The sequence below is a fragment of the Fukomys damarensis genome, unplaced genomic scaffold (assembly GCF_012274545.1).
Source record: "Fukomys damarensis isolate Sample0158 unplaced genomic scaffold, DMR_v1.0_HiC HiC_scaffold_35, whole genome shotgun sequence".
In the NCBI taxonomy this organism is placed as follows: domain Eukaryota; kingdom Metazoa; phylum Chordata; class Mammalia; order Rodentia; family Bathyergidae; genus Fukomys; species Fukomys damarensis.
This window is the reverse complement of record NW_022900947.1, coordinates 29967384-29983263: the sequence shown is the minus strand read 5'-3', so window position 1 is coordinate 29983263 and position 15880 is coordinate 29967384. Positions and strand designations below refer to the sequence as shown.

Genomic DNA, 15880 nt, shown 5'->3' with positions numbered 1-15880 from the left:
TCTACTGCTCTCCTGATACCCACCATCTGGTCATCACCAGAGAAATCAGGTGCAGAACACATGAGCCTAATCAGAACAAAAGCCCCTGCAGCTGCTAGAGAAAAAGGTCTTTTAGATGCCCAAGGGTAAGGTAACCAGTCTTAGGTCAGTGTGGTAGGGAGGAAGGTGATGTGTGTATGTGTGTGTGTGTGTGTGTGTATCTGGAAGAAGGATCATCACAACAATTCATAAATTAATAAGAATAAATTTGGACACAAGAATTAAAAAAATGAATCACAGCAATGTAAAATTTACATAAAAAAACAGATGCTAATGACTAATTTGGGGGGGTACCAGGGATCAAACTTGGGCCCTCGTGCTTGCGAGGCAGGTGGCAGAACCACTGAACCAAAACCCCAGCCCACTAATGACTAATTTCAAGAAAGTAAAAATAAGGGCATCATTTAATTGCCTTTTAAAGAAAACTGATAAAAAATTTACTGACTTGATGGTGATATATCAAGTAAGTACTTAGTTGATATAAACTTTGATAGAATTATAGTTGGAATGTCTGTCTGTATTATAAATAAAAGAATGTCTAGGGAAATCAAAACAAGATCAAATATGGGGAATGGATTATTTATTAACTATAGTAAAACCTGTAAAATGGAGAGGCATGAAGGGACAGTGCCTCCCACACCTCCTCATCAGCACCCCTTCTGGTGACTTCTGCAGGCCTATGTCCCAGTACCTTCCAGTTGAGCATACAGGGCTGGCCAAGACTCTGATCAGCTCCTCCCTTCCCTGGAATGACTTTTTTTTTCAGTACTAGGGATTGAACTGAGCACATTCACACTGAGCTACATTGTCAACACCTTTTTTTTTATTTTAAGAAAGTCTTGATAGGTCACTAAGTTTCCCAGGCTGGGCTTGAATTTAACAATCTCCCTACCTCCACCTCCCTGAGTGGTGGGATTTCAGAGGTGCACCATCACGTCAAGCTTGGAATAATTCTTGTTGCTGTTCTTAAAGTAAGTTTTATGTTTGGTGTCCAACTCCTGTTTTGACTATTCTTGCACTGAGGTCCTAAAATCTTCTAAGCTACCATTCCCATCTCCATCAATTTTCGGTCTCAATCAGAAAAAATATCAGTTAATTCACATAGCAGATTCACAGCACAGCCTTTATCTCCTACTTCTTACTTCTTAGCAATCTGTTGTTCCACTGAGCTCCAGATTGGGTGGGTAAGAATAAGAAACAGGATAAATAGAAATGGATGAGAGAGGGAATACGGGAGGGCAGGAACAGGGAGAAAATGATTAGAGGTGTTTGGGTTTCTTTTAACCAGAAAATAAGAGCAATAGAAATATTTGGATTTTCTAAGTAAAAATACTGGTTCACACATATGCTTTATCTACCAAGAATTTTCCCTACCTTTTATTTATATTCTAAGGCAGAGTATTTTATTTCACTAGGGTTATCATAATGAAAGATCATTTTAAAAAATGGGGACAGAAAATGTGGATTTTGTAACAATAATCAGTGATTATAGGTATAATAGTAATGTATTCCATTCTACTGCTTATATATATAGGATAGGAAAGTAGAACTGAACATTTGCATGAATCTTTAGTCCATCTTACATTTTGTACCTTTTACTGTGTGACTTGTTGTTCTGAACACCGTATCACAGCACAGCACCTGTCCCTGAAGAGGGATCAAGAACAACTTAGTGAATAAGTGAATGAATGATGCTCATACAGCCTGGGCATTACTAACATTCATCTTTTTTATTTTGGGTGAGTGTATATTTCTCTCACACATTGGTAAATGCAGAAAAACAGTTTCAAATTTAGATAAGGATAAGACCCCTGGCTTTATGAGATCATTCATCTTTCCTGTTTATGGTTTCAAGTTATTATAAGATAGTTTTCTTATTGGAAAGTGACTCCAAATGAGGAAGTCTGAGTTCAAGGCCTTTGTTTTTTTCTAAAGTCTTACCCAAAAGGAAGTTAGTATGAGATGAATTACGTTGACTTAAAGCACCACAGAGATGAAACTTGAAGCAGGAAGCAACATGCCATCAGCGCACTGAATGGAGCACATTTGTGTCATGCGAGTAGACATGACAAAAACAGTGCTCCTTAAATTACTTGTGGCAATAGTGATCACATTCATTTTAATCTTGCCAGAATATTTTAAGACATCAAAAGGTGAGTATATAATTGTGACTAGCTTTTCTTTCTTAATTTTAAAAAATTGGTTACAGAAAAGAACTTTTAAGATACTTTTAAGAACTTTTGTGCTTGAGGTGAAGTTCTGTGTGAAAAACTAGTAGAATAAAATGAAAATTTAATTTTAATTGATAGTTATATGGTACAGTAACCTCATTCATATTACTGTAGCATACATAAAAATGAAAAGAAATATTTGAGGTCTGTAGTCTGGATTTCAAACATTGAGTTCACAATAATTTCTTGTCACATGATTTTGCTCCTTGAAAATTTCCTTCAAAATATTTTTAAGTACGCTTTCACATTCTGTAGTTATTTAACAAAGAAAGTACCATTTATTATGCTAATAATGCTTGAATTCCCACTTTTGCATTTTCAGGTAAATAATTTACTGCTGCTTTTGGAAAAATAAAAGCACTTAGATATTTTCTAAATATAATGGAAATAAGATGGGTGCAAATTTAAGCAGGTGTGTGTATTTGTGACTAGAGAAAAATGGAACAAAATTAACTCTGATTATTTCAGAGAATTGTTATGTGAATGCTGAAACAGGGTTAGGAAAATAGAGGTAAATTTAAACTATTTTTATATGCTGGTAAAAGATCTGGAAACGTTAATGTAAATGTTTGGGTGATAATTGTGCTACCTAGAATTTAATAAGGAGAAGTAAAAATAAAATGTTGTACTCTATCATTAGAGACATATGGATTAACTGAAACCAGAAAATAACTTATATTTGATGCCTTGTTGCAATGAATACTTATTGTTGCATATATGTGATACTAAGTAGCCAGATGAAATATTTTTGCTAGCTATATTTGATGACATATTGCAATGATTATTTAATGTTGTATATTAGATGATGTAAAGTAGCCAGATAAAAATATTTTTGTAAACAAATATGGTAATGACAATTTTGTGAATGAGTAAAATTTTAAAATTTCCTTTGGTTTGCTGCCATTATATTGCTCAGATTAATCAATCATAGCATATATTTTTAATGCTTGATTTACGAGTGAAAATGGATTATACAGAGACTAGTTAAGGAAAATCTATTTTTAAACTGTAGTGGGCCGAAAGCACGCTTATTTAATTATCTGAGTTAAGAGATGTATATATCTATCATCTCCAAAAAATCATGTTGGATCTAATGAAAATCAGGTTATTGATCCACAAAATATTTACTAAACTATTTACTAAGCATTGGTTGGTATTTAATGAGAACTAGTGGGTCTAAAAGCATGCTGGAGGCCCCTTTTACCCCAGGTGGATGCATGGCTTTTTTGATTCTTGTTTCTCAGAGTGTGACACGTGGCCTCTGGGGCCAGTGGGAAGCAGAAAGAAGTGCAGCTCAGAGAAATTCACAGGGAGGAACAGGTGAAAGTTTTAGCGGCCCCTTGCATTTGCGGGTAGGACAAAGACTATTTATTAAATCCATCTTCATCAAACTTCCTTGACCTAATGGTAATATGTCAGTTCTTCATCTTGATGGTGACTTATAAACTGTCGTTTATAATGATGTTCCCCCTTTTAGTTTCATAACTGATTGCATCAGCTCTCGATACAACCTTTGCTGCCTTTGCCAGCTGAAAATTATCTGTTTCTCTTTTCCTGGCCCAAGAACAGTTTAGACTATTCAACAAATTCTCTGGGGTGATAGATTTGTTTGGGAATTTTGTTTCAAAGGATCCCTATATCCATCCAGCAAACAAAAATGTTTGAAAAGAGCCATCTTTTCTTTGATAGCATTTAGTGGCAGGACTTTTGAACAGAGCCACACAAATAAAAAGTTTATTATTATTAATAGGTTATTATTAGGTCATTATGTAAAATATTTTACACCTGCAATTATGTGATAATCATGCTATATTTATGTATATATTTGGATTTGTGAGTTTTGGGATTTGGTATGTTTGCATTTAGTCTCAGATAGATGTCCATGAAATGGCAATCCTCCTGTCTCCTGCCTATTAAAATAAATTGAATTGTCAACCAGTGTATTTCATAAGACAAAGTATTTGGTAAAATTATTTAGATGACAAAATAAGAATTTCTAAAAGTGGGAAAATTAATCTTGAAATTCCCCTGTCTATTCTCCTCCTGTCTGTTACTTGTTTTTTTCTTCAATCTTAATGTTCTATTCACTTTAATTTCTAATACAAATACTATAAAATTATTTTACTTGTAAATTATTTACTGATACCCTGTCTTAAACATGTGAAATGAATTCAAAATGAATCTTAAAGAAGAGTAATATATTCATGAGGTTTGATAGATTTGATTTCAAAATAATAAACCTCCTGAAGTCCTAAGTTAAAAATAGAGTGCCCTGTTTGATCATTTTTCATAAAAAATGTATCTGAGTTTCTGAATAATCTTTAGTAGGAATATTCAATTATCGCAGTTATACTGTGTAAGCTGTTTAGTCTAACTTTGAGGAGGGTAACTTCAGAAGCATTGAGTCTTTTAGTAAATTTGCATTGGGTATGCTCTGGCAAGATAACCTATTCTACAGTAGTGTTTTTAAACTTTCAGTTTATCTAGAGGGCAGCTAAGATGCAATAGTTAATGTCATGGTTTGACACACTTACATTGCATGTAAATAATGGAGATATTCATTCAATGGGAATGAATATATTTTGATTCAGAATATCTTGCAAGAAACTGAAAGGAGCTGGTTGATTCCAAATAAACTTCACCAGTTTACTTTTGTTGGATTTAGTGTTTAAGACAGAGATTGGTTAATTTTTATATAAACCCCAATGATCGTTTATATATTTATTCTTTCACTCATCAATAGTATTTACTCATCAATAGGAGTGCAGGACTACAAAAAAAAAATCAAAGGCAAGTCTTTTTTCAATTCAAGGAATTTTCAATCAGGAGGAAGACTAATAGCAGGCAATTAAATATAATATAAATACTAAAATAGAGGTGTAAAAAGGTTGTCAGGGGTACATAAATGTTGCTTCCAGTCTTGTCTTGGGGAAGATGTGCTTTCTATTTCCAATTGCCAGGAAAAATAGCACTAGCATGTTCAAATGATTACTTAATATTCCTCCTTCCTTGCTTACAGAAGCACTGTTTAAGAGAAACAATGTTTATTACTGATTTTCAAATAAAAAGCTTTCATGCTAATATCTCAAAAATTCCTGAAACCAGAAATGGAAGCGAGTTATACAAATGTACTCACAGTGATCTGTGGCAATGCAGGACAGGAATAGCACAGACAAAACACCTTAAATCTAATTTTATCTAGCTGTTTTGACTTCTTCACTTTTAAGAGCCAAACTGACATAATCTATGTTTACCAGCATTCATTTCCCTTTCTTCACACTTCCTGATGGAAATGTTAGTGTAATGAACAGTCAAATTGAAGAAAACAAAGGATAAAGGAATTTCACTTTCAAACTGTAGGATAATCCTGGAAGTACATGAGCATATGCTCACAGTGTTTATATCTGTATTATAAAGACCAGCATATCAAGGGTAAATATAGTTTATCTTCTCAAAGTGCTGTCCTGGTTCTCAAAATGAGCATTTAATTTTCTTCTCATTGACTGGTTCATAAAAATTTAATCAGTCATCAAAAAAAAAAAAAAGGCGGGGGGGATAAAGGCTTTCTACTACTTAAACAATTTTTTTTTGTTTGTTTCTTTGAGTTTGGGTCTTCCTATGTTACCCAGGCTAGCCTTGAACTCTTGGGTTTAAGTGACCCTCCCACTTTAGCCTCCTAAGTGCTGGGATTACTGCTGTGTGGCCCTGCGCTTGGTTTATAATTTTAAAGAACTTTAATAAATATTAATATTTACGTGTCCTTTATAGGTACTATGCCAAAGACTTTTTTTTTTTGTACTGGGGATCAGACTCAGGTCCTTGTGCTTGTGAGGCAGGTGGCGGAACCACCAAAACCCCTGCCCTATGCCAAAGACTTTTTATATGTAGTAACTCAAGTAGTATTTCACCTCAGGGGTCCAGGGGTGTAGCTCAGTTGTTTAGCATATATGAGGCCCTGGGTTCAGACCCCATCAGCATAATATAAAAAATTTACAAATCAATGCATTCATGGTGAAACATCATTCTCAAAGAGAATATTTTGAAAATCTTCAGAAAAAAGGAATAAAACTGAATGGATAAATTCACTTTGTCCTAAGACTTCATTTACTAAAATTCCTCAGTTGTATCAGTTTTTGAAGAGCTACTAATAGCATGCTATTGCAGCATATATGGATTTTAGACAATATGTGCTAGGATAAGGGTGTTGGAATTCAGTGCTTTCCAATGCTCTGTAGAACTGGCGCCTTCTTGGCTACTTACTAGGTTGTAATACTGACAACCCTAGCTTGGAATGCTTTCTAACTGCTCATTGTTTTGAGGGGTAAATGCTCATACTATGTCTTTTTTTTTAATAGAAAAAAATGACTTTCTTAAAACATTGATATGGTGATCTATCTTCCCCTTAATATTGTTCTATTTCTTTTTTCTAACCACTTATTTACTTGTTTACTGTATACTTTTAAATTATCTGACTTTTCCAAAATATGATATAAGCTCCATGACACTGAAGTTTTTGTCTGTTTTATTCACTGACATGTTGTAGTTTGGAGAGTTAGGACAGCACTTGCCACATTAGGGGACACTCCATCAATATTGATTAAGCAAATTTTCTGAACAATGTTTTAAGAAATTTAAAGAACATCTTTGTTAAGGAAACTTTTTTTTTTTAATAACTCCACAATCATTTTGTGATTTAGGCCCACTGGGGATTCTCCTCTTATTTCTGAAAGATAAAATTTCATCAAAAACTTAAAATTTTTAGTTTGTGCAGCCTGTGAATTTGTTTTACTGAATGTTTGACTTAAAAGATATGTAGCTCCTTAACTTTGAATCATTTTTCTTATTTATGGATAATTTCAATAATGAGTGTTTACTTCCTGTTTTGATAAGTGAAGCAATGTGTTTTGTTTGTATGTCCCAAACCTACCTTTCAAATACTAAAATGGTATGCTAAAAGTGACCCAAAGCTTTGTCCGTTGCCCTCAGAAGATATATTAAATCCTGTAAATCAGTCTATATCCTCTGCAGATTCCCTGGCTCGTAATGTAGTTAATACCACAGTTATATCATCCATATACAACATGATATGATATTTTTCCTTTAAAACTCAGTATTACCAGACATGCTTTAACTGTTGGCCCCAAATGGAAGTATAGTTGAGGTTTTGCTATTGAAATTGACATTCTATTTCAGTCTACGCCAGTTGTTAAAGAGGCAGATCTGTGACTAAAGGAAAACAACATATGCTCACCAAAGTTTCTGCAAACTAGGCAGCTAAATCATAGGTCTCTCCTAATCTCACAGGCAATATTCCTAAATCTCAGAATTATGCTACAGAATATGCAATAATGATGAAACTGCTTTAGAAAAATTTGTTATTTTTAATCTCTCTTTCAATTTATTTAAAAAGCTAATACATAAATCTGTCTATGTTTATGGGGGTACTGTGTGATTCTTACATATATATTAATATTCAAATTGGTAAACATTTCTATATTCTCAAATATTTATCCTTTTATTATGCTTATAACATTCAAAATATTTCTTTCCAGCTTTTGTGAAATATATAGTACATAATCATTATCTACAGTCGCCCCGTAGTACAGTAGAACATAAGAATATTTTTCTCCTGGGCTGGGGATTAGCTCAGTGGTTCTGCTGCCTGCTTTGCAAGTGCAAGGTCCAAAAAAAAAAAAAAAAAAAAAAAAAGATAAAAAAGAAAAAGAATTTTTTTCTCCTAACAATATCTTGGTACCTGTTGATTAGCTATGTTTGAAAAGGCAAATTTACATACAACAGAATGGAAAGACATTAAGTGCTTAGTTTTATGAATGTTGACATTTGCATGCATCTATTAAATCCTAGCACTTAAAAAATATTGACTTCCATCTCCCCGAAAAGATTCCTTCAGCCCTTTCCTAACAAATCTCCCTCCAGTCCCCAAGACAAAATCCTGACCTGTTCCACCATAGTTTACCCATCCTCATTTTAACATAAATGGACTCATCACACAGTATCTGTTTTGGGTCTGGCTTCCTTAGCTTAGCATAATGTTTTGACGTTCTTTTACACTACTGAGTGTAACACTATTTCCTTTCTTTTTGTTCCACCCATTGGGTTGTTTCCAGTTTTTGACTGTTATAAATATGCGGTAGTAAATATTACTGTACCAGTGCTCACGTGAGCCTATGTTTTCATTTCTACTAGGTAACTCATAGTGGAATAACTGGCTGTCTTAGTCAGTTTGGGTTGCTATTTAAAACACTAGAGATTGTGCAGCTCATAAATAATATATATCTATTTTTTAAAGTTCTGGAAGGTGGAAGTCCAAAATCAGCATCGTTGAGTTCTGGTGAGGGTTCTCCCCCAGGTCACAGACCGCCTACTTCCCTTTGTTCTCACAGGGCCCCAAAACAGCTTGCTCCCTCTCTGGCCTCTTTCCATAGGGGTGCTAATCCCATTCTAGGGGTTCACCACATGTCCTACCTCCCACAGGCCCCACTTCCAATACCAAACTGGGATTAAAATTTCAACATAGGAATTTTAAGGGGACACCAACATTCCGTCTGTTGCACTGGGTATATTTACTTTTATAAGAAGCTGCCACAAGATTTTCCAAAATTACCATGCTAGTGATATTTCTAGTGACAAAGATTTTATTTCCTTTAGTTACATTTAATATGCTGAAGTTGCACTTAGAATATATGTATTCTGAAATAAACCATGTTTTTTATTTTCCCCCAAAGTCTCTTGAAAACTAGTTAACAGAATAGTCTTGGTGTTGGGGAAATAAGACAATCTAGAGTAGTTTCTGTAGCTTCCACTACCAGTCAAACAATGGGAAAAAATGTGTCCGGTTCTGAGGACATTTGTCCCCATTTTGGCTTCCCTTCAGAGTTTGCCATTTGGATATGGAGTGCCATTATCTGTGAAGTGTAAAAAGTCCAATCCAAGAATTTAATTAAAGTCAACTTGGATCAGTAGCACCGTTAGATACCCAGCAGAGGCAAACACCAGTCTGTGGATGAAAACATCTTCATATCATCCCTCAAGTAATTAAAATCCCAAAGGAATTGAGTTATTATAAAAAATGAAACACAGGTCCGGGGATTTAGCTCAGTGGTTCCAGCGCTTGCCTTGCAAGCACAAGGACCTGAGTTTGATCCCCGGTACCAAGAAAAAAAAAAAAAAAAAAAAAACCAAAAAAAATGAAACACATGAAGAATCAGCAGACAAGAACCAACAGAAACAACAAATAGCAGAATCAGATTCTCAAAGAATTCAGTTATTTCAATAATGAACTATAACATAAATTTTTTTATTTCAGTAAATAAGTATGGCATTAAAAGGTATGAGTAATAGTAGAAGAATGTAAGTTGAGCCTTACCTATCACAGTTATAAAATGACTTAAAAACATCAATATAAGACCCAAAGCTGTAAAACTACTAGAAGAAAACAAGAGAAAAGGTTTTGGATTGATCTAAGCAATGACTTTCTGAATATGTCCTTGAAGACACAGGTAGTAAAAGTAAAAGAATGCAAATCAAAATAAAGCTAAAAAGTGTTGCACAGTTAACAATCAACAGAATGAAAAAATAATCTATAGATGGGAGAAGTTATTTGCAAATTATATCTATTAAAGGATTGATATCCTATTTATAATAAACTCTTACAACTCAATAGCAAGAGCACAAATAACTAAAAAGTGGGCAAAGAACTTAGAGATTTATCAAGGCATACAAATGATGAACAAGTGTGTGAAAAGGTGCCCAACATCACTAATAATCAGAAATACAAGTTAAAATCACAATGAGGTATCCTTTCACGTTGCTCGAGACACTATTATAAAAGAGACGAGATGATAAGTATTGGCAAGGATGTGGAGAAAAGGGAACCCTTCACACAGTTGGTGAAAATGTAAATTAGTTAGCTATAATGGAGATATGTATGGAGGTTCTTTAAAAAGTAAAAAAATGGAACTATCATATGATCCAGAAACCCCATTTCTTGGCTACATGCTGTCTTTTTAAGAAAAGACATCGGTATGTCAAAGAGACGTGTCCATTCCCATGTCATTGCAGCATTACTCACCATAGCCCAGATCAATGGATGAATGAATGATAAGGGTGCATCATATGATGAATAGGGCTGGGGTGTAGGACAGCACTTGCCCAGCACACAGAAGGCCCTGGGTTTGATCCTTAGCACTGAGAAAAAGAAAATGAAATATAATATACAAAATATACAAATGTAGAAAAACAGTCAAACTAGACTTATTGTGGCACGCAAGATTTAGTTAGCATCATATAATCTAATAGTGTAATTTACGACATTTAACAGATTAAAGAAGATAATATATGATTGAAAGCTATGGTGAATGTTTAAATTTTTAAAGATTTATTACAGTAAAAGAAACATTACCATTAAACACTCTCAAAATACTCCCCCTCTCCTTGAACACACCCGTCTCCTTGCCTTTTTCTGAGGCAGTTTTGGAAGCCCTCTTCTGTAAATGTCTTTAGCTGTGCTGTCATGGCTGCCTTGGTGTTCTGAATCATTTAAAATGTTTACCATTTATGGTCATTTGACTTTATGGAAGAGTCACATGGTGCCAGATCCAGTAAATAATGATAAGGACATCTCATAATATTTTTATGAGCCTGCCTTTCTATTGGATATCACAGAAAGCAGCATTTGCTGTAGTTTTGATCCCACCATGTAAAGATACTCATGAAAGAAGGCTTCCAGAACTGCTTTAGAAAGGTGGCAAGAAGGATGGGATATCTGTGTTCAAAGTGAAGATGAGTATTTTTAGAGGGCTTAACAGCAGTGTGTCTTTTATTGTAATACATTAAAAATTTAAAAAAATATTTACTGTATATTTTTTCAAAAGGTTTTCCCATTACCAGGGATCGAACTCAGGATCTTGCACTTGCCAGGCAGCCACAGCACCACTGAGCTACATTCCTGGCCTTATACCATATATTTTGACCATACCTTGTATAATCATCTTGATAGCTGTTGGAAGAGCATTCAGTTCTATTTAACAGCGCTTATATTAAGCCTTTTAAAACAAAGTCAGAGTAGAAGAGAACTTTAAACTGACAAAGGGTATCTAAAAGTGACTACGGGAAATGTTATCTTCAATGTTTAAACACTAAGTATTCTTAAAATTGGGAGTAAGCAAGAGTGAGCATTCTTATAAATTCTTTTCAACATGGTACTGGAGATTCTCCTCAGGGCAATAAGACAAATTTAAAAAATGAAAATATAAGAATTGAAAAATAAGAAGACTGTCATTATTTGTAGTCAATATGCACATCTGTATGGAAAGCCCAAAGTTATAGAGAAAATTTAAAACTAATAAGGAAGTCTAATAAAGAGGCAAAAGACTAATATTCAGAAGTGAATTGTATTTCTATATACTGTAAATAACCAAAAACCACATTTCTTAAAACATACGGTACTTATTGGCAATAGAAGCAAAAAATAATGTATCTAGGAGAAAATTAACAAATAATATGTAAAATCATAGTGGGAAAATTTGGAAATTATTGAAAATTATCAGAAAAGCTGTATAAAGAAAGAAAGGAAGAAACAAATAATAAAAAAGGAGAAAGGAATGATATCTTTCTTTTCCAGTTAATTTGTATGATCAAATCAGAATCTCAACTGGGCTTTTCACTGAACTCAAGGCGATTCTAAAATTTACTGGAAAGAGCAAAGAAAAGGCAAGAATCAGTGGGATACTCCTGAAGAAAAAGAACAAGATGTGTGAATTTGCCTATCAGATGTAAAAACTTTCATGAAGAAATTGGAATTAAGAGAGAATAGATTGAGCCAGGGATTTAGCTCAGTGGTTTCCTGCCATGCAAGAGCAAGAGCAAGGTCCTGAGTTCAATACCCAGTACAAGAGAGAGAGAGAGAAAAGATAGGAAAATGGGTTGATGGAACAAAGAACCCAGAAATATGCTCAGATATACATGGAAACTTACAGATGATAGGTGTCACTACAGAGAAGTGAGGAAAAAATAGACTACTTAACAAATGCTGGCACAATAGATTAAACACAAGCACTATACCCGATTCCAGGTGGAGGAAGAGCTGAAATGTGAATTGCAAAACATCAAATCTTTTAGAAGAAAAGAAGACGAAGTTCTTTTTAACCTTGAAAAAGATTTTTAAATAAGACACAAAGTGTGAATGAAGTATGAAGAAAGTGATTGACAAATTCACTACATTAAGAGCTTCCTCTAAGTAAAAGAGCAAAAAGAAAATGAAGAGACAAGGTACAAACTGTGAGAAGACATCTTGATAAGAAATTTAAAGTCTTAACATTTTAAATATAAAATGTTATGTAAATTTAAAAAATAAAACATAACACTGGTAATAAAACAACCCAGCAGAAAAAGGAAAAACTGGGGGGAAAATGGAGAAAATCCAGGAAATATACAGGTAAAATTGAACACTCACTAAACTGAGGAATCTTGAAAAACGCTGGCCAGTGTTTTGTACATTGAGGGTGGGAGTAGAAATTGGCATAACCACTTTGTTCATTTGGCATTTTCTTGTAGTAAAACTGGAGATACACACACTGAACACTTAGCTCTTTCATTCTCAGTGTGTATGCTACAGACATATTCCATAGTTGCTTTATTTTTAAAATTGACTGTATGGATGTTATTTACATATGACAAAATGCTTCCATTTAAAGTGCACAGTTTGAGAAGGGGTAACTATCAAACTTTCCATCATTCCTCAAAGTTTCCTCTCATACCATCTCAGAAGAGGTCTCCACCCATTTTCAGTACAGTGCTATTTTTGTAAATTTCATATAAATGGAGTCCTATATATGTAGACAGTAGTGTCTGGCTTCTTTCCCTTAGAGTGATGCCTTGGAGATTCATCTATTTTTTTTGTGTTATTATTTATGACTTCTTCCTTTTTGTTGTTGATTGAGATTCCTTTATATAGATATATCAGAAGTTGTTTATAGTCACAAGCTTTTGCAAATTTAGATTGTTTCCAGTTCTTGGGTAATTATCAATTAAAAAAATGTTGCCATAAAAATCCATGTACAGTACGATACAGGTAAAATAGAAATATATATATGCTTATATATATGTTTGGGGGTATTTCTCTTGTGTAAATGCCTAGGCCTGGAATTTGAGGGCCATATGGTAGGTATATATTTAAATTATAAGAAAGTAGTTGTACTATTTTGCATTCCCAGAAGCAATGTATGAGACTTATAGTTCCTAGCATCATTACTCATAACAGCTAAAAATGGAAACAACCCAATGTTCACTGACAGAAGAAGACTAGTATATTCATTCATAAGAATACCCTATATAATTAACTATAGCTATAATAATCAACATGACTAAAATATATTAAAAATTCAATCAGAATTCATACATTATATCCTATATATATGTATATATTTTAAAAATACACTATGGTCTAGGGGTGGGGAGGGATAGGGTGTTTCAGAGATGTTGGTAATATCCTGTTTTTCTTTTCTTTTTGGTACCAGAGATGGAACTCTGGACCTTGTGCTTGCGAAGCAAGCAGCGAAACCATTGAGCTAAATCCCTGGCCCAATACCGTTTTTCTATACAAATATGTGTGATATACTTTCGTAATAAAAGAAAAAATACAAAGAACAGGGCACGATGGTGCACATCTCTAATCCCAGCACTCTCTGAGGAAGATTGCAAGTTTGAGACTGGCCTGAGCAACTTAGTGACTTAATGAGACCCCATCTCAAAAATAAATAAATAATAAATACATAAATAAAAAGGGACTGAGGATGTAGCTCAGTGCAAGGGTCCTGGGCTCAAATATTGAGCATTTATCCTATATTGTCATATACTTCTTCACTTGTATTTTTATACTCTGTATATTTCTTCTGAGAAGGTGCAGTCTTAGTCCTGATAATTCTGGAATTCATTTACATCTCTGAGAGAATTTAGGTGTCTGACTTCCAGCAACATTAAAGGAAGTAGTTAAATTCATAAATCTTTGTGTATGAAAGTGAGAATATGGCCCACTTCATAACAAAAATAACTGGGTAGAATTATTTATTTCTTATGAGGAGAATTTTACCAGGGAATGGTGTTTCCTCTCTTTTCCAATTGAATTATTTAAAACTGAGGTTTTAAACCATCATAAAATGACCTGATACAGAAATATAAAGTCTATATTATTAATCTAGAAAGCCCAGTTGGTCACTTATTGGATAAGAACTGCAATATTGACAATAAAATTTTCTTTATCTCCCTTTGAGGTAATATCATAGCAATATAAATTCAAGAAGTTGAAAATTTCATAAGATGAAACATTTTAGAGAGGAAAAAGGCAAGAAATAAGTTTTTTAATGTGTTCTAGCAGTATTTAAAATTAGAGTTACATCAGATGGTAATTTTCATCTATCTATCTCCTTCGACATTATTACAAAGGCAATATTTTTATACAGTTAGAACTGTATTATTAAATATATTAGATATTATAAAATTGTATATTTGAGTGAAATTTCATTCTTAAAAAACCTTTATAGCAATTCTAGTATGAAATTTTGTAATGGCTGGAAATTAAATGTGAATTATTACAGAAGCAATTTCAAATATACAAGGCTAGGAAATGAACATTTAGTTTATTAAATAATAATAAAATAATGGATATTAAATACTGACACAATTACTATTCAAATACAAACTCCCAAAACTTAAAAAATACTTTAATATTAATCAGTGGCTTGACTTTCTTTTAAATTGAAACCAAAATGTTTGATGAGAAGTAATCATTTTAGGGCTGGGGATGTAGCTCAGTGGTGCTGCGCCAGCCTTGCACACACAAGGTCCTGAGTTCAATTCCTAGTACTGCCCCAAAAAATTTTTTTTCTTTTTATTGAGGTTATTGGTACAATCTAGGTATACAATACAATTACATTCATCATTGGGATTCTGTACCTTTACATAATAGGTCTTGATTCTCATTTTTCCTCTTGTCCCTGCCCTCCCTTCACCCCCTCCTCCCCTCCCCATTTACAAACACTTTATTTCCATTTTTTCAGTTTCTCATAGTTTTTTCCTCTCCCTTATTACCTTTCCCCCACCCTTCCCACTTTCCCTACACCTTTAGCTCTTTACTTCCTATTTCACATTATTAATTATCTCATTAGGATCCTGTGTACTATTATAGTTTTTCACACCAGAAAAACTATTCGGTATTTCAGTTAATGAAATCTCTGTATGAACATTAAAAATAGGGAATCCTAAAAGAAAACTAAAAAGGAAAGTAAAAGAGAAAAGGCAATGATGTAACATCAAAATAATCCTTAATTCTGGAGATGAAAATGGTCCCTGAACATATTTAAATTGCTTCTTGCTCTTACAGTCTTATCTTATTCTTTTTTTTCATTATTTAGAGAATACTTTATTAGTTTCTGTAATCAAACCCAAGTAGATATAACCTTACATATTAAGTATGATGTGTTACCCCTGTACACATGGAAAAAAAATAAATTAACATTTCTAGACCAATATGGTTGTCCATTTCTGTACAATGCCAAGTCATTGGGATGACTTTTTCCAAAGTTGGAAGCACC

General features: G+C 33.7%; 1 protein-coding gene across 3 annotated transcripts in view; it reads left to right on the top strand.

Annotated features, from left to right (window-relative positions):
* The first annotated feature begins 2104 nt into the window (after nt 1–2104).
* Nucleotides 2105–15880, top strand: part of Tmem156 (transmembrane protein 156) — a 50683-nt gene continuing 36907 nt past the window's right edge. For all 3 annotated transcript variants that reach the window (XR_004515334.1, XM_010625104.2, XM_033758933.1), the window contains exon 1: nt 2105–2192. Coding sequence is in view for 2 of the 3 variants with exons in the window: in XM_010625104.2 (XP_010623406.1) it covers nt 2105–2192 (88 nt within the window). In the remaining variant the exon portion in view is untranslated. The remainder of the gene's footprint in view (nt 2193–15880) is intronic.